This window comes from Amblyomma mixtum, chromosome 2, assembly GCF_055824585.1.
Source record: "Amblyomma mixtum isolate Tamu chromosome 2, ASM5582458v1, whole genome shotgun sequence".
Lineage (NCBI taxonomy): Eukaryota > Metazoa > Arthropoda > Arachnida > Ixodida > Ixodidae > Amblyomma > Amblyomma mixtum.
Genome location: NC_143013.1, coordinates 59,895,724 through 59,914,961, shown reverse-complemented (window position 1 = coordinate 59,914,961; position 19,238 = coordinate 59,895,724). Strand labels below are relative to the sequence as shown.

At 48.8% G+C, this 19,238-nt stretch overlaps 2 protein-coding genes across 2 annotated transcripts in view; both read left to right on the top strand.

Moving 5' to 3' along the window:
- The first annotated feature begins 2,810 nt into the window (after positions 1–2,810).
- Positions 2,811–18,620, top strand: LOC149359456 (solute carrier family 22 member 3-like). Its single transcript, XM_089567685.1, has 8 exons — positions 2,811–3,657; positions 3,793–4,432; positions 5,480–5,968; positions 8,722–8,825; positions 9,490–9,644; positions 10,352–10,520; positions 14,605–14,851; positions 18,522–18,620. The coding sequence occupies exons 3-8, from the start codon at positions 5,540–5,542 to the stop codon at positions 18,618–18,620; spliced, it is 1,203 nt and encodes a 400-aa protein (XP_089423811.1). The 5' UTR covers positions 2,811–3,657; positions 3,793–4,432; positions 5,480–5,539.
- The window catches only part of LOC149359455 (estradiol 17-beta-dehydrogenase 8-like), an 84,013-nt gene continuing 79,529 nt past the window's right edge, over positions 14,755–19,238 (top strand). The window contains exons 1-2 of the mRNA XM_089571668.1: positions 14,755–14,851; positions 18,522–18,616. The gene's annotated coding sequence lies outside the window, so the exon portion shown is untranslated. The remainder of the gene's footprint in view (positions 14,852–18,521; positions 18,617–19,238) is intronic.

Below are 19,238 nucleotides of genomic sequence, written 5' to 3'. Positions count from 1 at the left end.
ATTCCCCGTCTGTGATGAGTGAAAGTCTAGAATGGCTAAGGATAGAGTGTGTTTGCAACCTGCGGAGCAAGGTGGCTTGCGCTCGATTCAAGTCGGGGTGTGGAGGCGGGAACTGGCGTCTCATCTCTCTGTAGAGGTTGGTAATTTCGGCAAAGGTCTGGGGAGCCTCGGCAAGAGCGTCTGGGTCCGTGGGGCCGGCCGCCCGGTTGGTTAGTCCTCGGGCTAGTCGGTCGACCCCTTCGTTTCCAGAGTTTCCCGCGTGGGCGGTTACCCAGACCAGGTTTACCTTATGGTCGGGAGTGCAGCCGCGAAGGATGCGTGCAGCGGGGTGGCAGATAAAACCTGCCGAGTAATTTTGTATTGCTCTTTTGGAGTCGCTGAGGACTGTGCGCGTACGTGGGTCAGCGATGGCCAGCGCGATGGCGGTTTCTTCTGCCGCTGTCGGAGAGTGAGCTACTACTGTGGCGGCGGTGACGAGAGTAGACTGTGGCGTGGTTGCACAAGCCACGTAGGTGTTTGCACTTTGCCGTGCAGCATCTACGTATATTGCGTGTTCGTCGGCAAGGTATGTGGCATCTAGTGCTTGGGCTTTCAGCTGACGGCGCGTATCATGGCGGCCAGGTAGCATGTTTTTGGGGATTGGTTTTATAGCTAGGCGGCTATAGACCCCTATCGGAATGGGCGTCGTGGGGTGGACGTCGCCTGTGGGGTTGATGTTGAGACGGAAGTGAGCCAGTGACTGCTCCATCCCCCCCCCCCCCCCAAAAAAAAAAAAAAAAAACACTAACCAGTAACACGCGCTCAATGCCGCAGTATCAGTGTGGTGGCTCCGTGACCGCCCGTGGCTGCTGTCTATTGCGACTGGGCTATCCCGGCTACTGAGCTGGAGTTCCCGGGTTCAAACCCGACCGCGGCGGCCGTGATTCGATGGAGGCGAAACGCAAAATGCACCCGTGGGCTGTGCCTTGTCAGTGCACGTTAAAGATCCCCGGGTGGTCTAAATTATTCCGGAGCCCTCCACTAACTCCCAGCTTCCTCCCTTTCCTTACGGCGCGGTTCGGGTGGCCACCGAGATATGGGACAAATACTGCGCATTTCCTTTCCTTAAAAACCAGTTTGGGCTCCTTGGGTGTGGCGTTCGGCTGCTCAGCCCGAGAACGTGAGGTCAAACCCTGGCCGCGGCAATAAATGGTAAATTGGTTTTTGAGGAAAGGAAATGGCGCAATATCAGTCTCGCATATCTTGATGGGCACCTGAACCGCGTCGTAAGGGAAGGGAGGAAGGTGGGAGTGAAAGAAGAAATAGAGAGGAAGAGGATAAATTTTATTTCCGCCGACAAAAGTAGCAGGTGATGTGGGGTTATAGCCCCATCAAGTGGCCATGAGCCCGTGGCGTTCGGCGTCTTCTAGGCTCTTGTCACAACCCGTTCGGCTCTTGTCACAACCCGGATCTGTGTGTCCGAGTCGGAACTGAGCAATGCGGCCTCCAGCTGGTCTGGAATCGAGAGCTGCAAACCTCGTGGAGGGTGTCGGCAAGTCCAGGGTATGTGGAATACAGTGACATGTTGGCCACATAGTTGACAGGAAGGGGAGTAGACCCCAGGGTATATGCGGGCATATATCGCGCGGTTGGGGAAGGCGTTCGTTTGAAGGTGCCTCCACACAACCTCTTCGGGTTTGGTGAGAGAACTATGGGCGGGAGGATATAGAAGTCGACCTAAGCGGTAATGCATGGTTATGTCATGAAATGTAACCATACGATCTCGCCGCCCGCTGGACGGGCGACACCACATCCCAGTCGACGAATCCTATGGGCTTATACAGGGTGTTTCACGTAACTTGCACCAAGGATTTAAAAAAAGCGGTAAACCGCAGCCCGCTGAAACCGATACATTGTTTGCCATCATGTGGCGCTCCTAAGAATATTTTTTTCATTGTGCTTAATAATTAATTAATTAAGATGAATTATGCAAAATTTCAAATATTCATTTTAGTGCCACGACCGTTAAGTTAGGTTGTATAGCAGGTTTATAAACAACCGATCCAGTTTACTGTAGCGTTGTGTCTCGAACGGCATCCTTTTTTCCGGCATCTAAAGAAAGCCGGCGAAATATGAAAAAATACCACCTGACTACGCTCGTGCGCTATCAAATTGCAGCGCTCTCAACGGCGCTTCGAGCAAACGGAGCGTGCCCGCTTACCGTGGCGGAGTGAACGGCCGCCGCGCCGCTGCGGAAAGTGCTGACGTACTGTCAAGCCGCTGCTAAGAGGAAATAAGTGTCGAAGTGGCAGTCACACTTCCCGGTTGACAGAGAGTTAAAAAATACAGGGGGCACTTAAGACTGCTCACTTAAAACTGCTTGCGTGCTGTGAAGGTGAAAGCATGAGTGTATACGCATGTCGTCGGCTGAAATCCCTCTCGTGAGCTATTCTACAACTTGACTAGCGGGCGTACGCTATGTGCAAAGGGAAATCGCATCACATCACCCGGAACGCTGTACGACCAATGGTTGCGTCACAATTTTGATACGAATGTTTGGGAAGGCATACAATTGGTGGCCATCGTGAGTCTATATGTAGACGGTTGGATATATAGTCGGTCACAGGGCTCTGCCACAAGCTCTTTTCTTCTAATATTTTTTGTAATGCGTCCCTACGGTAGTGCAATTGCCAGGAGATTTGACGCAAGGCTAACGCCCCTATAGGCAACGACCACCGCGGCCTCTACTCAACTTCTGCCAGGAGAGCTGGCAGAAGTTGAGAAGTTGAAAGGGCCAGAAGTTGGGCTTCTATCGGACGAGGCGGATTTAGGGTTGCTTGATGGCGGAATTTATCTCTGATCCGTCAAAGCAACTGTGGTCTACGACCCTTTTCCCAAGCATCTCACCCTATAAGAGCCGAGCACCAGGCCAGGGGAAATCTTGTATCCATTAGAAAACTGGTGGGTACACGGCAGCACTGGGGATCGAACCCAGCACCTCCCGAATGCGAGGCGGATGCTCTATCTCACAAACAAAGTGGTGCACCTCAAAAACAAGTTGAGACCAAAATCCATCTGTATGCATTTCCGTGGGGTACACGCAGATGTCGCATCACCTGCTCTTCGTACTGTTGTGAACAGGTGGAGCCCATATTAAAAAAAAGTGCACAGCGGGAAAAACGACGAAGGAAAGTTGTGGGGCACTTTTGTATAATGTGTACAACAATGGCAACGGCTACGATGTCTGCGATGTCTGCGCTCTAAAACGATCGTGAGGTGAACTCGGGCCAGAGAGGTGGCCCGAAAGCTGTGTGTTTGGAAGCGCAAGGTAGCCCGCCAGCTAAGACGACAATATAAGATATCTGACAGCCTATCATGTTCGCGAGGCGCGACCACTGGTAAAATATATGAGAAGACGCCGACGTGCGCTTGTATGTGCCCATTTTACGTTGCCTATTTAACACTTTACTACACAGTGCTTAATGCCTGGAGTCGTCGCGTTTACGCTTCTCCGTATTTTTATATCCATTTCTGTATTCTTTGTTCCTACCCACTCTTTTGTTCAAGATACTGTTGCCTTTCGCACTGGCCCACTAGAGAGCGGGTCTGAAAAGTGCCGAGCCGAGCCACGAGGGGCGATTTTGCTGTACGGTGTCAGTGCACGTTAAAGGATCCCAGGTAACGATGACGACGACGATGATGATGATGATGTCCTCAGGCTTAATGGCCCATACCCACGGCGGGGGATTGGCCAGGGTGCATGGTGGTCGAAACATATTCTTATTTAACTTCCTCCTTCATCTCTTCTCTCAGGACGAGGTAGAGGCGCCCACGGAGAAGTGAGACTGTCATTTGCGACATGGTTTTGCGACATGGCTCGCATAAGCGAACTAACCTCCGGGACCGCATCTTGCTACGATGAAAGGTGCTGTCCTGACGACATCAAATAACAAGAATTGGACGGTAATGCGGAGGAACTCGGAGTTGCGGACTCGATTCAACGTCGGCCTGACGGCGGGATACGGCGAAGACATGGCGACAGGGGCACTCTACAGCCACCCTGGTGTACCTTCGACGAGAGGCATCCATGGGTACACGCGGTGCGGGCAGGGCAATATTACCTTTAATTCTTTTAATCTTGCCTGCTCTGCCCTTTGTCCAATCAACAATCGCAACGGTTAGCGCCTGCATCGTGACAGCACTCGGGGAAGAGAGAGTTGGCTATTCGGTGATCAGCGGACGTATGAGAGAGAGAAGATGACGCCCACGTGGCTCGTTATTCACTGGTGCGCCGCAGAGTCACACTGAGGAAGAAAAGCTCGCTTGAAGAAGAAGGAGAAGAAGCTAGCCCTCGTGTCGTGCTCAACTCTCGCGCTTCGGTTCCAGCGTTTCTGGTCCTTCACTGGCTACTCCAAGTCGATATCATCTTTCGGGAAAAGCCTGACTTGGCGAGGTGAGTTGGCGCAAGGGCCATGCATTCTGCGCAGGGCACCAATGCGTGCTGTAGGGGAAAGGCGAGACGCCCAGCCCTGTCGAAAGCCGCGGCGAAAACCCAGGAACGTTGCAGAGCAGACTGTGAAACGTACTGCTGCTTGGCTGACAAATGCGGCCATTCGTTGCGACTGCGGGTATCAGAGAAGCATGTGAGATATCTTAACAACACCAAGAAGAGATTTCGGTTTTCGAATTCTTAATTGCCATGTTTCAGCTGAACAGGCCGAAACGAAGGGGTGCGAGGGGAGGGGGGTGGGGAAGGGCATTTCACGGATGTAGAATCTTCCTCCCTGATTTTAAGGGAGACAAAACTAAATCTCCACCTGCTTTTACTAAAAACTAAGTAGGGCGTCCTCGCTTTCACGGTGGATATTTCTATGCACTGCTGTATAGCCAGTTATTGTGCAACAAGCGGCTCTACTGATTAAACTATGCCCGCTCTGTCTGGCGCGATCGGTCGTCTGTGCTTTGATAAGTGTTGTCCAAAAAAATGATTTGCGCGGAGTAGCTTCCTTGGATTAGTTCTATCTTGGATGCTGTGGCTAAATTGTCAGTCCTGTCCGCTGTGAAAATAGGCGCGCTTTTCAGCCGATTACGCTAAATTTTGAAACCGAGAATCTAGTCACACAATGGCGCGGGAGAGGAAATCGTTCTTATTCATTTAACACGTCTAGCTACATTCTGTTGTCGCATGAAGGAAACTGATCCTTGCGCATAAGTGAGGCCGTCAATTACCGAAATGCACTTTCTCCTTGGATTAAGAAAGGTCTTTTTGATCTTCAATGTTTTTAACATCTTATCTAAGAACTGATATAAGCTCCTAACCACATCAACGTATTCCTCAAGTTAAACGCTACTGTAATTTTAAAAAGAAATCGGAGGAGTCTCGTATTTTTAGAAAGTAGTATATTAACCACATTCAAATTTGCTGACAATGCGTGGCAGTCTTCTAGGATGAGGGCAAAAACGATCTTTTCCTGTGTTCTGACTACGCACCCACTCACAGTGCGTGACGTCACAGATCAGCTGCCATCCCTACCAACCCGCCAGTTTCGCGAGCACACCCATGCCGACGGCAGCGGGCGAGTCGAGCTCGTCGCTGGACCAGCAGCTGTCTCAGCTCATCGGACCGTGGGGCCTCTTCCAGAGCCTCATGTTCGCCTACGACTGCCTCGCCATGCTCGCCATGGGCGCCCACAACCTGCTCTTCGTGGTGATCGCGCCCAACGACGCCGACTACTGGTGCCAGCGGCCCGCCGACGCCGCGCTCAGCGACGAGCAGTGGAAGAGCGCCAACATCCCGCGCGACGCCAACGGCACGTACGACCACTGCACCGTCTACGAGTCCGCCAGGGACGGGCACGACGTCCGAGCCGCCAACGCCAGTTTCGGGGCGGGAGCGGCCACTGCGGTTCCCAACCCAGCTCGCAACGCGGTCCCTTGCAGCGCCTGGGATTTCAACCAGACCACCAGTGCGGGCACCATACTGGAGGAGGCGAGTGGAATGAGGGCGTGGTCGGCGCCATTGGAGCCGCCTCGAAAGCATTTATGGTTTCATTGTTAGAATGGTGCCAGGAAGCGTGTCACAAAAAAAGTGACTTCTAATTTCAGTGCCCCCTTTCATAGGTGCAATCTACAGATCTTTAGGGAGGCAAAGACACGCCAGTGCACGGCAGAGGGGGCAAGAAAAGTTATGCGCTGTTCTATCCTCGTAGAAATATGCACCAGTTAGCGCATTGACACACTCTTTTGCAGTTCACATCCGTCCGGAGCTCACGAATAAAACTATGCTGAAAACAATGTTTACAGTAGTGTGTTCACTACTTTTGTGCAGAGGCGTCGTCGTCAATGCACATTTCTTATTGCCACTTTGTAGGATGCAAGGTGGATATCATCCAATGAGCGATACATTGGCGGGCATCCTCTAGAGGAAGGGTATGCACAGAAACTCAGCAACAGTCACGGGAGCAATCTCATGCGCCAACAGTAAAGCCAAAGTCCGTCAATGCCATTTTGCAGGACTAAGCAAGGTCTTCCGCTAGCCACAACCTACACAAGTGTGCGCACATAATGTACTATTCCTGAGTGGCAGTACCGCACCAGTTCTTCCATCATTTCCGGCTGTAAATTTGTTTCTATGAGGGTACTTCACTGGCATTCAGTGCTATATCAGTGGCTTAACTTGCCCCCGCTTGCCTTGGCAGTCGCTTAACTGTGACTCTGATGTTCAGAACGGGACCCCCGGACAGCACACTATACTTTTGGCACTAAGGCTGTGCGGCGGCGATGACTTCGCATTTGACGTGTGCATGGAACAACGTACAACACTGCTGCCATTTAATGCTCCCTGGCATTAAACAGCGGTGTTTATTGAGCTGTTTAGTATGAAATTGGGTAGGTTGTCAGTGCAGAGGACACCTTTGGGACAATTAGCTTTTGGTGCTTATATAGTGATAAGGTCCCGGTTCTCGCAACAGTCATCACGAGTAGAGTTCTGTATGGCAGCATAGAAGCCTTATCGAAGCGAAAAGACTGCAGAGACCGTCCGGAGTCGTCCAGAAAAATTCTGATTGGCTGTCTGGTAGTAACGACATTAGTGACGAAACTAGAGGGGAAAAATTCTATTGTCTACAGGAACGCGACGACACCAGAACATGTTTGTCTCTATGACACCTTTACCTACAAAGTGTGGAGGATGGCAGGTGTTGTGAGGGAAGAGCTGGGAAAGAACGACATGCTTCTCAAGCCCCAGCAATCACTTCCGGCAAAGGCATCAACAGCTTCTAATGCTATTGCATTGCCCAATGTAATAGAATTGGGGGTGCGTGTGTTTTTTTTTTTTACTGCGAAAGCAATACTAGTTGCACTTTCAGCCCGTCGCGTAGCGAGGCCGGTAGCTACCAATGACCTTAGCATATTGTATTGTATTGGATTGGAATGGAATGGATTGGGTTGGATTGGATTGTATAACCGATTCATCACCACAAGTCTAACCACAAGCACCACCACCAGCTACACTACCAGCTGAACCATGGCGTAGCTACGGATATTGCTTTCGCAATTACCGGGCTTAACCAAGCTAAGCCACAGGAATTTTCCTCAGGCACAACAAAGATTTTCTAAAAATTTCCTGGTTTCCTCTGACTTCGAGGGTCAACGCATGCATTTGAGCTAGTTGGTGGCTTATAAGAAATATTTCGAAAAGTCCCGCAAGGAACCAAACACAGCAGCGGTAACTGAAAACAAACATGCGCTGACTGCCAAATAGTTCGGTACTATTCGACAAATCAAGCACGCTCTTATTGAAAGTCGCTAGCATGAAAAATAGGAGTATTTTTTAAGCCGGACGCAGCGTCCACCTACAATCATCTACATGTAAACGTTGCAGTCCTGCCAAATAAAACTTGCAAATTTGTTCAAATAACGATTGTACTTATTAGTTTTGTCTGACTTACAAAATTGTCTTAATTATTCACGCGACCTTCTTTGGTATACAAACGTACTTGAACTCTCAAAAATCAGTTGGTACACAGCGCCTTTTCGCTTTCGGAGTTCTCTTGTGATCAGACACTTGCTCCGCTTTTAGGCATATTCCTCTGCTGTATAAGGAGGCGTGCTTGGACGCCTTCTGTTTTTCGAAGAGCGAAACAAGGACGACTGAGCATTTCATGAGAGTAATTCAGTTCTTAGCAGAGCAGACCGTTGGGCCAGTTGGTGCAGCGACATATTCAAGAAAACTTCGCGCAGATTAACACAAGACGGAGGGAGTGTGTTCGTGTTTCTCCCCCCTTCTTGTGTTAATCTGCGCAAAGTTTTCTTGAATAATTCAGTTCTGCAATAATTTTTGTGTAGCGATTAAGGGCTAATCAAGTGTATTATGCGAAGATGACGCATGCCTTGAGGTGGTCAAGCACGTGCAATGATTCCTCGGGTGCTAGGACTACATGACAGTTTTATCCGCCTCGATGGCTTAACAGATATTCCGTTCGGCCTTGAGCTGAAGGTCGCGGGATCTAATCCCAGTCGCGGCGAGAGAACTGCGAAGCCGCCCGTGTGTTGTGCTCTGGCACGGGGGTGAATTAACTCCCGTTGTTCCACTACAGCATCTTTCATGCCCTATGTGAATCTTTGGGCCCGTTAAGCCCAACTTACCAACAGTAACATTCTTCAGTAGCCTAGACATTGTGCGCCGCTGGGCGGAGTGCGGTGCTGAAATTTTCGTCCTTGGCTCTTTGTTTCTCATCTCAGTGGAGCCTGGTGTGTGAAAACCGGTGGATGACAACCTATTCGTCGGCGGCCTACATGTCTGGCTCATTTGTCGGGCTCGTGATAGCTGGCCTGTTTTCCGACAGGTGAGTGTTATTCTCCTACAAAGGAAGCATGGAACTGAATCCTCAAGTCAGCACCCTTTGTAAGAATTAGTTGGGTAAAGCTTTTTGGGCCTCGATTAAAACATTCCAAAGCTTTAGAGACGGAAATTTATTGAAACGTCTTTAATGGATAGTTTGTTCTTGCGAGATACTGCAACGTAATCTTAGTAGGCTGAATGATACTTTGTGATATTCCCTCTTTCGACGAAGTGAACGCATGGTTTAATAATTCGGGCATCGGAGACATGAAGTAAGCTTGTTCTTCCTTAATAGAAACTGAACTTAAAATGTTGCGACTGAATCCACGCTTTAAGCCGATCCTTGCATGCACTTGTGGACGAATTGCTGCGCCACTAATTTTCCCTCTGCGAAACTATATGCCTAGGTTATCCCCGGAAGCAGTCCTTCGTAACGCCGCCATGTTGAATCGTTTGAGACTTCCCCTCTACATCGTGGAAATCGTCAATAGGGAGGCCGAACCGTACGCAGGGCCAGATCCGATCAGTAGGTCCGGCAGGGGAGGCCCTTGTTCTAGAGTGGACGCAACGTTCTTGTAATAAGGATTTTTGGAGTCCAAACCAAGCGGTGGCCATCTTGTACTGTGGAAACAAGAGCGGCGAGTAATGCGCATGCGCAATCACCGCAGGGTGGGCAGGCGGCCGGTGATCTTCGCTGCCGCGGTCATCCTGGAGGGCTCGGGCCTGGCCGTGCAGAGCGCCCGCTCCTTCTACCTGTTCACGGTGCTCCGCTTTGTCGTCTCGTGCTCCGTCACGTCCATATTCTTCGTGACCTTCGTGCTGGGTACGTGCCCGTGCGCTCGTACCTCACCCCTGATCTTGGTGCGCCCGTTGCCTCGGCAACCACTACTGCCCAGCATACGACACTTAAAAGCCGTTGGCCAATCACAGACCCATGTCACTTGGCAGCATATATGATGATCCGACCCTTGATCTGCTGCTGGCGCCTGTAGCTTTTTTTTCTAGCTCTGACAGATTTAAAAATGAGACACAGCATGCCGTCGACCATTGCACACGGTGTTACATTTTATTGAATGCAACTTTTTTTTCATAAAGATGCTATAATAGGCAATAAGCCGCTTTTGAGGCTCGGTCAAAGAGCCAGACAAGATAAATTCTGGCAAAAGCTAACTGTAGCGGCAGAACAGGAAACATTTATTTTGTCCTCACGTTGAATTCACCGGCAATGAAGCAGCTTTGAAGTGAACGCCTGGTCTATCACATTCACATCTACGTTTTCACGCAGTTTGGTCGTCCTTCGGCTTTCAGAAGTCATCAAAATTAGCTTATTGCTTAGTAATCGTTCTTTATTAAATAGATATCCATATTTTTCTACATTTCTGCAATGAAGGGATGATTAGTGATAAAATATCGAAATTTCATAGCTTTTATCCGCCGTTTTCAATGCGTAGTCATATTAAGTGCTAAGGCAATAACATTCTGAGCTGTGATGGTGCGTTCAGAACCCCAGCGTCTCTTTGCCTCTTTCAGTGATCGAGACGGTGGACACGGGCATGCGTGGCTTCTGCGGCATGTTCGTGGAGTACGGCTTCGCGGCTAGCATGCTCGTGGTGCTCGGCATCGGCCGGTTTCGACCTTCCTGGCGCTTCGCACAACTGGGCGTCATGCTGCCCACCTCGCTGCTGCTCTCGTGCTTCATGTAAGCTGCGCTCTAAACACACAAATACGCCCATATAGGATTGAAGAGGGGAGTAAGCTGTCCTCTAGTTTCTTTTATAAAAAAGAGTGTGCTAGGACACTCCCTTTACTCCCCTTTTTGTTCCTTTCTGCTTAGAGTGTACAGTCACGAGTACAATAGATTAGCACACATGACGGAACACTGCAGCGCCGGAATGACAACGCGTGGCGCTGCGGATGGCGAAGAGGCTGAAAACGAGAGTGCCGGACCGTTCCCATTCTACAGTATTAGGGGGGGGGGGGGGGGGGGGGTTCAGCGGATTGTCACGGCCCAGCAAAATTTATTTTTCTGTCTCGCCCTCTCTCTTTTTTTCAAGACAGCCTATTGTTCTCGCGAGTTCCTTTTGACAAACCATCACGGACATAGAAAAACAGCAATAAAAAAGAAGCCATATTTTCTCATGATAACCGAGCCAAAATAAATTTATGCCGCATGCATAGTCACGTAGGGTCGGCACTTCGATGCTCGGGTGGTGGCACGCTTGATAAAGCTTACTTCCTGCTGTCCCCCTCTATGCTGCAAACATGGAAACGACCCGGTAGGCTGGCCTGCGAACCGCACCGCCGCGTGTTGAGATATCACAATGCTGATCGCCAGTGATCTGTGCTAATGTTTTTTACTCGCGACTGTACGCTGCACTGTTGCTGCACAGGCACATCCGGGAATGCTGCTACGACTTACCGCGACGGCGCTATGATCGCTTGCACTTTGTCGGTCACTTAAGCTCTTTTTTTCCCTTTAATAGCGTGATGTGCGAGCTTCGATTGAACACGCGGTTAGTGCGCGGGCGAGAATAACCTTCGCCAGTCCGTTCTGAAAACACAAGCAACTGATACGGCTCAGTGCACGGATATAATTTACCAGAGACAAGTTTGCAGCCAGATTTTTGAAGAAAACTCAACCGATGCACGAATACAAATCATGTGTACACTTCAGACGGTCTAGTTCGTCTTCTGAGCTTGACGGAACAGATCATACCCCGGTGCTTTAAAGCAGAATTTCCAGATGAATTTGCCAGGACAAGTTTGGCAGTGCAGCTTGGAGTTTTGAAAAGTGGCAGCGTCAAGTCCGGTTGCGCTCGGGTGGATGCCAATGAGTAATTACTCCCTTATTACAAATCTACTCCACCTTGGGGGATTCCCCTAAACATTTGACCAACACTGTTCCCACTTCGAGTTATTGATCAATTCGCTCTCGCCCTACCATAAGCTTACCGTCCTGATTAGCTCAATTGGTAGAGCGACTGCTCCGGTGAAGCGGTGGTCCTGGGTTCGAACCCCGGACCAGGACGAATTTTTCTTTAACTACGAAGTTTCTGAGAAAGCTGTATAGCTTTCCTTTGTAGCCGTATGGCTGCGCTCGGGTGGATGCCAATGAGTAATTACTCCCTTATTACAAGTCCGGTACTGTACTAGCTGTACAGCAGTGTGCTGCCATTGTTTCAGAACTGACATGATGTCGGAGGTGTCACTTCGCGCAGTTTTAGTCGACAGCGAGCCAACTGTAACTGCACGTTCACAGTCCCAGAAGCGCGAGTGCCTTCAACAGCATTGTAGTCATCGGAAAATTTGTAATTTTTCACCAAGTCGTGAAATGATCCTCTGTGGGGCAGATCACTATAGGTAGTTAACGTGGAGCAAGTTCGATGGATGAATAATATATAGTGAGGCTTATCGCAGCCGGCTATCTTCACTCTGTAATCGTAGCGACAACTGAGTGTCTCCTGCGAAATAAAAAAAAGGAAAATGCAAAGTAGCAAACATTCTTATTGGCAAAAAAAGCACAATCTTGAGCTCGTGCCGCTCAGGTAAACAAGTCGTCCTGCAATAGCTAGTTGGCAAACAGGTGCAACATATCCCCGTAACATATATTTGTGGAGTAAATTCCAATTTTTATTTCATATCTGACTGTGAAGACTACTGGCACTCCTGAGTCTGCGAATGCTGAAACCAGACTTAATTGTATTAGTTGATCAACAAAAGAAATGCTTGAATTTAGAGCGCTTACGCTCTCACTCACTCGCGCAAATGGGGGTCACTAAAAGTTGAACCAATAGAGCCCCAGATGTGGTTTATTTAGAGTGCTGCTTTTGAAATGGAGTTTAAAATGGGTCATTCATTGTCCAATTGTCCTTAACAAAGCATAACAACACCCAAGATCACCTATTTCCCCAGAGTGAGTACAACTGCAGTGCTTTCTTTGCTCTATTCTTGGGCCGCGACTCCCGAATGAATAATCCTCGTAAGTTACTGCCACTTATTGAGAGAGAAGTTTAAAAGGGGCTCTAAAACAACTTCTCAGAAGAGTACATAAACTCGCTTAATCACTACATTTTGTCGTCATGAACACCTGAGTCAAATGATACACTTCTACACGTAGTAGAAAACCACCAGATTCTTTCAGGCGTCACTCAGATACGATCGCCGCGGCCAGTGAGCAGTGTCGCTCCAACTGGCCAGGAAGCTCCGCCTTCCGGGGAATTCCCGCGCGCGTCGGCGGTAGGCCGGTTGAGGAGCTACGAGCTTTGAGTGTGCAAAAAGTGACGAGAGGAGAGGGAAAGGCGTGAAGACTAATTCAAATTTTGACTGCAGTTAACTGAGGTTATAAAAGACGTAGAAAAAAAATTCTTGCTTGAGAGGATATTCGTAAAGCGGCGTTCTTTAACATCCCATAAATACCTAAGCTTTATTGAGAGCACCGGGTGCACGTTTACACCGACGGCTCAGTGAACCATATCACTTCTTCTGGCTCCGTGGTCATACCCGCAAGCACTACAGAAATTAGAGTTAGGACAGGTCACCGCACTTCTTCGACAGGTGCAGAGCTCACCGCTCTTCGTGTCGCCATTGAATACATCAGTCAGCAGCGCCCTCAGCGGTGGTCTATTTTCACCGATTCTAAAGCTGCCCACCAAGGCTTACAAGCTGCTCTTCGCCGTGGAGCCCATGAACAATTAACTGGTCGCAGAAATTCGACAACTACATCACTCTGCCATCAACAAAGGACATGACATTATCTACCAATGGCTACCGGGGCACAGCGGCATAGCATGCAATCACCGCGCGAATGAGGTCGCGCGAACTGCTCACAACGACGGCGCTTTTGTGTCGATCCCCATTTCGAGATCAGACGCAGCGAGCAGGCTTCGCGCACTTGCGCGTGACATCACGCTTGCCGCGTGGAATTCCGGCCAATTTTGCAATTCCCGTTTAAAATCCTTGGACCCAGATCTGAAGCTCCGGCTACCATCAGGCCTACCACGACGAGAAGAAGCTTTGCTGTGTCGCCTCTGGCTTGGTGTAGCTTTCACCAACCACTACTCATTCTTAATCGGTATGTCTGATAGCCCTGCATGTGCCATCTGCGGGCATGACGAGACTATAACCCACATTATTTGTGACTGCCCTGCCTACACCACCGAAAGGCAGTCTCTCAGCCGTGCGCTGGAGCCCCTAGACCCGCGCTCACTCACGGAAATGAAGATTCTCGGCCACTGGCCGCGGCGGTCGTCGGCGGAGAAGGCCTGCAAGGCACTGCTCCGCTTCTTGAGAACTTCTGGCCTGCACGATAGGCTGTGACTTCAACGAACAGTGACGTTTTAGAGTGACTTCAATTTTCGGTCACTCTCCTTTCTCTTTTTTTTATCCCCTCACTCCTCCCCCCCCCCCCCCCCCCCCCGTGTAGGGTAGCAAACCGATTATTCGGTTACCCTCCCTGCTTTTCCTCTTCTACATCCTCCTCCTTCTATTGAGAGCACCTTTCAGATCTCCTTTATGACCTTTTTTTCTTGCAGCGCTTGATTTCGCGCGCAATTTGCCACTACCATCGCAATGCGTAATGCACCCATAGGCCCAAAACTTATTCAATAAAAATGTTCGCTTGACAGACGAGAGCAAATAAGTCAGACAATGCCCAACAGGCGTGCAAAGCTGCAGAGTGCGAAACTCAACCAGATTTGAGAGTGTATAGTTGTTATTATGTGAGCTAGCTCTCGCAACTGTCGATTTCTTCCGTCCTGTGCGCTCCTTCCGCGGCTGTCGAACAGGGTGGTGGTGGAGTCTCCACGGTGGCTCCAGGCCACTTCGAAGGCGAAGCTCGCCCGCCACGCCATCACAGAGATCCACCACACCAACAGCCTGTTCTGCAGCGCAAGGACCGTGGGTGGCAGAGGGCGCTGCGGTTCCCGGCGTGGGGCTAAGAAGCGCGGCAGCATAGCGGGACCAGACAGCGCAATCGCCCAGCGGCAGACCACCACGTTTTCCGAAGCTCAGCTAGATCAGCAGTCGAAATCGGTGAGTCGCACAGCGCAACTCCAGCGAGGGCTCAGATGGCACTCCTACTTGGCCTATACCCGCTGCGGACGGGTCGAGATTATTGGTTTCGTTCGGTTTTATTTATTTTTTTTTTATTTATGTACATACTGCAGACCATGGTTAGGTCCAAGCAGGAAGGGCAGATGCACAAAAAGCAAAATTATAGCAACAAAAATACAACAATACAGCAAAGATAATGTAGTAAAACAACAATACAGCAATGCAAGACAAAGCAGAAAAAATACATAATACGCAATATCAAAAAAGATGGCTGAGGAACGCGTCTGATTTTCAGGGTTGATTAGGTTCGGTTAATGAGTTCCAGTCGGATATGGTGCGTGGGAAAAAGGAAAACTTGAACGAGTTAGTCCGGGCAAAATATGGTTTTAAAAGAGCTTTGTGATAGTGTCTTGTATTCCGTGTTGGCATTGGGGAAAGATAAGCAGAAGGGTCAAGTCTGAGTTTATTGTTAAGAAGTAATGAAAGAAAATCTAAACGAAAATTTCGTCTTCTTACCTGTAGTTCTTCAATACCGTTAGCATGCATCAAGTCTGAGGGTGAGTCAGAGGGTAGATATTTTGAATATATGAATCTAATTGCTTTCCTTTGAATGTTCTCGAGCTTATATATGTTAGACTTAGTATACGGGTCCCAAATTATGCAAGCATATTCAAGCTTGGGTCTAATTAGAGTATTATAACCTAAGAGCTTAACGTTAGCGGGGGCGTTTCGAAGTTTATGCCTTATATAACAGAGCTTACGGAATGCGAGTGAACAGATGTTATCTATGTGAGAGTTCCAAGAAAGGTTATTAGTAAGTGATACACCCAAGTACTTTACGGACGCTACTTGTTGCAATGGTGATGATTCTAATTTATATACATATTCTAGAGCGTTTATCTTGTTAGTTATGCGAAGAGAAACGCTTTTATCTGCGTTCAGTGTCATGTCCCAGCGCTTGCACCACTGTACAATATTAGTAAGCGTATTTTGTAGGTCACTCTGATCGTTTTCATTGCTAACATCGCGAAAAAGGATGGGGTTTAACGTCCCAAAGCGACTTAGGCTATGAGGGATGCCGCAGCGGAGGGCTCCGGAAGTTTCGACCACCTGGGGTTCTTTAACGTGCACTGACATCGCACAGTACACGGGCCTCTAGAATTTCTCCCCCAAAGAAATTCAACCGCCGCGGCCGGGATCGAACCCGCGTCTTTCGGGTCAGCAGCCGAGCACCATAACCACTGAGCCACCGCGGCGGCCTGGGTCGAGATTATTATGGGTAAGCTTAAAAGTGAAGAAAAAAAAAATGCGGAGAAAGAAAGGTCCGAGCCGCAAGCGTTCAACGCTGCGAAGCTGCATCTGGGATATAATCGAAGGACGCTGCACTAAATCCTCCGCTTTATTAATGCGAGGGTATTAAATGGCACTGTCGCGTCAACAAAAAGTGTCCGCGATTTTGATCCCACGATTACGTCGTCCTCTAAAGATAAATATGGGAACGTATGATTCTGACAAATAGTGTGTGATAGAATGTTGCCGCGGGAAAAATTTGGTTGATGAGCTGTAATTAATTAATTAAATGCGAAAAAATACGTAAAGATACACTTAGACGCCAAAATAGCAATGGACATCGATATAGTACATGGACGTCAAAACAGCCACATACGTCGATATAATATGTGGACGTTTTGCTTTCGCATTCCTCCAATACGGGTCGCCGCAGTGATCTCAAAGTATTTTCGACTAGCCAGGTGTTCTTAACCTCTTAGCCTGCTTTGTAAGCCATTTTGTACAAAGCGAACACACAGCCTTTTATGAGCGCGTGTTACACATAGTAGTGACTTCTTTGCTTCAGGTGAATTTAGCATCCTTCATGTCGCAAATGTGACGATTTTGTGTGTTAGCACTTAAGACCACACACAGCGACTCTGCCGACCTTTGGCTAAAACGTGCTTAGCCTTGAACCCACCTCGCTGGCAGGTGGGTTATCTAGGTCACGTGGCCTTGTGACGTCATCACAACCTGCCCATCGGATTGTGAGAAAACTGCCCACCGTGACGGGTGGCAGTTCACTTTGATTCGTCGTGAGAGGTTTCTCGGGAAGAGCAACGAGGGTCACACAAGCCCTGCCGATGGCAATATTTGCCATCGCATGGCAGATCGCTTAACCATTGCACCATTACGCCAGGAGTGGTATGAGGGCTTCCGGATATCTATGAATGTGCAGTAGAGAATTATCAATCCGGATGTGAAGGCTATCACGTCATACCTTTGAGGCCCATTTCGCCGATCTTTGTATGAAGAAGGCTTGACCTTGAAAACCGAACCTCGAGCCAGAACCGAAACTGAAGTGAAAACCGAAGTGCTAGCGCACCTGATTCGCATTAGGCCTAACCCCACAATGGATGGATGGATGGATAGGAGCGCCCCCTTTGAAACGGGGTGGTGGCAATTGCCACCATGCTCAGTTTTTCTTTCCTTACTAGTTTTTTTGTTTACTGTGTTGGCAATTCTCATTAAGATTCGCCATCATCTTTACCTACGGTTTCCTACAATTCTAACCTTATGCCACATCTCTGCTTTTCAGCCACCAATCCTCCAATCGCTTTTTGCTAACTTCCACTGCAGATCTATTTACATGACCATTGTTGTCTTTAAACCCTAGGGCCTCAGGAAGAGTGACTGTGCCTGCATCGACATCCGGATGGATACCATCACGTTTGTTTATGAGGTGTTCAATTGTTTCCACAGATCTACCACACACTGCACATGTGTCATCTTCTTCATTAAATTTCTCAAATTTCTCAAGAATGAACAAAATTGTTCATTCTTACGCCATCTAGCGAACAAAGTAAAGAATATTTATCACACAGACAAAAATGAAATTCGTTGCACATCGTCGTTTCACGCAGACATATTTTGTCGCCAAAAGCATTACAATTTTTCTTTTTCTGAAGTTCGAGCGTATAGTGGGCATTTTCGAAGCTGAGTGATCTCGCGATACTTGGGATGGTTGACAAATCCTATCATTCATACACTAATTTTTTTTTGCCTGTTGTGGCGTATTGTACTATATTTTGCACGTGTCTGCAAAAAGTCAGCTGTTGGTTTCTCCTGTCGGAAAACTGACGAATTAACTTTTCTCGAAGCCTGGATATACAATTTGGATGTAAAAATATTCGTTTCGAGCTGGAGTAACCGAACGGTGCGTGAAGCGGTTAAAGATGCACGCACATCGCACAGAACTCGGGCGTTTCTGTTACGCCTCCATGTAAGTGCGTTCTACGCGGTCGGTATTCGATCCCACGACTCTCGGCGCAACGCCCGAACGCCAAAGCCGCTGAGCCACCGCGGAGGGCAGTAGCCGGGTCCTGGCACCATTCACTTCAAAGGGATCATGCTTACGTTTGGTGCTACCATTTTCGGGGTGCTGAGGTTCAAGTGATCGTAGATGAGATGAGATAGAGCGCTCCACTGCACTGCCCGGCAACTACACCACATGCACAACTGCGAACACCTTTCCCCAGAAAAAAGAAAAAAAAAAACAGTCAGCCTGTGGCGTCGTTTATTATTTTTATGGTCGTTCTTTCTACATCGCGGGGAGCCTGTGGCGTCGTTTACTATTTTTATTGTCGTTCTTACACCGCAGGACGGCTGCCACCGTGACCTAAGAGCCATCGACCAACTGCGCATTCTGACGTCCAAAGAGCTGCGCATTGTGAATGTAGGGATCATTGTAGCATGGTGAGTGGGCTGCGTTGCTCGCTTCATTAACACTGTGGTCCAGCAAGTTAGGTGAAAGGAAGCTATGCATTTATGCAGCGCATTTTAATGTTGGCGCTGTTCCGAAACCCCATGCGCTAACAACGCACTTTGTTAAAACTTCCTGTTGGGCGAGTTGGTAGTTCATCTTGATGTGCTAGCGTCATAGCGCTTGTGTGCGTGTTTCGTCTCTCTTGTCCGTGTCTTTGTTTGCGCTATAAACCCTCCTACATCGAGATGAATGAACTTGGCCCCTTCCCGGTGGCGTGTTCGCCAAATGCAGCCGGTACAGCCAGCGATGACAGCGCCGCCCACCGGCAGGTAGCAGCCACATTAAGGCTGGTTATAAATATTCATTCAGAACGACGGCTTGACATCGCCGCTATGGCGCAGTGGATTAGAGCCACGTGTTGCGTATGGAAGGTCGGCCGTTCGACTCCGCTCTCTGTACTGTAATTTTATTGTTTTTTAAATTTCATTTTTTTTTTTCAAATTTTTTCCCTTTTAGGTCGCAAATCGTGATGCTTAGTGGCATATAACGCCGTTTAAGACTTCCCGGTGGAACACACTGGAGGCGCGTGACGCGGACACGCGCGCTGTCGTG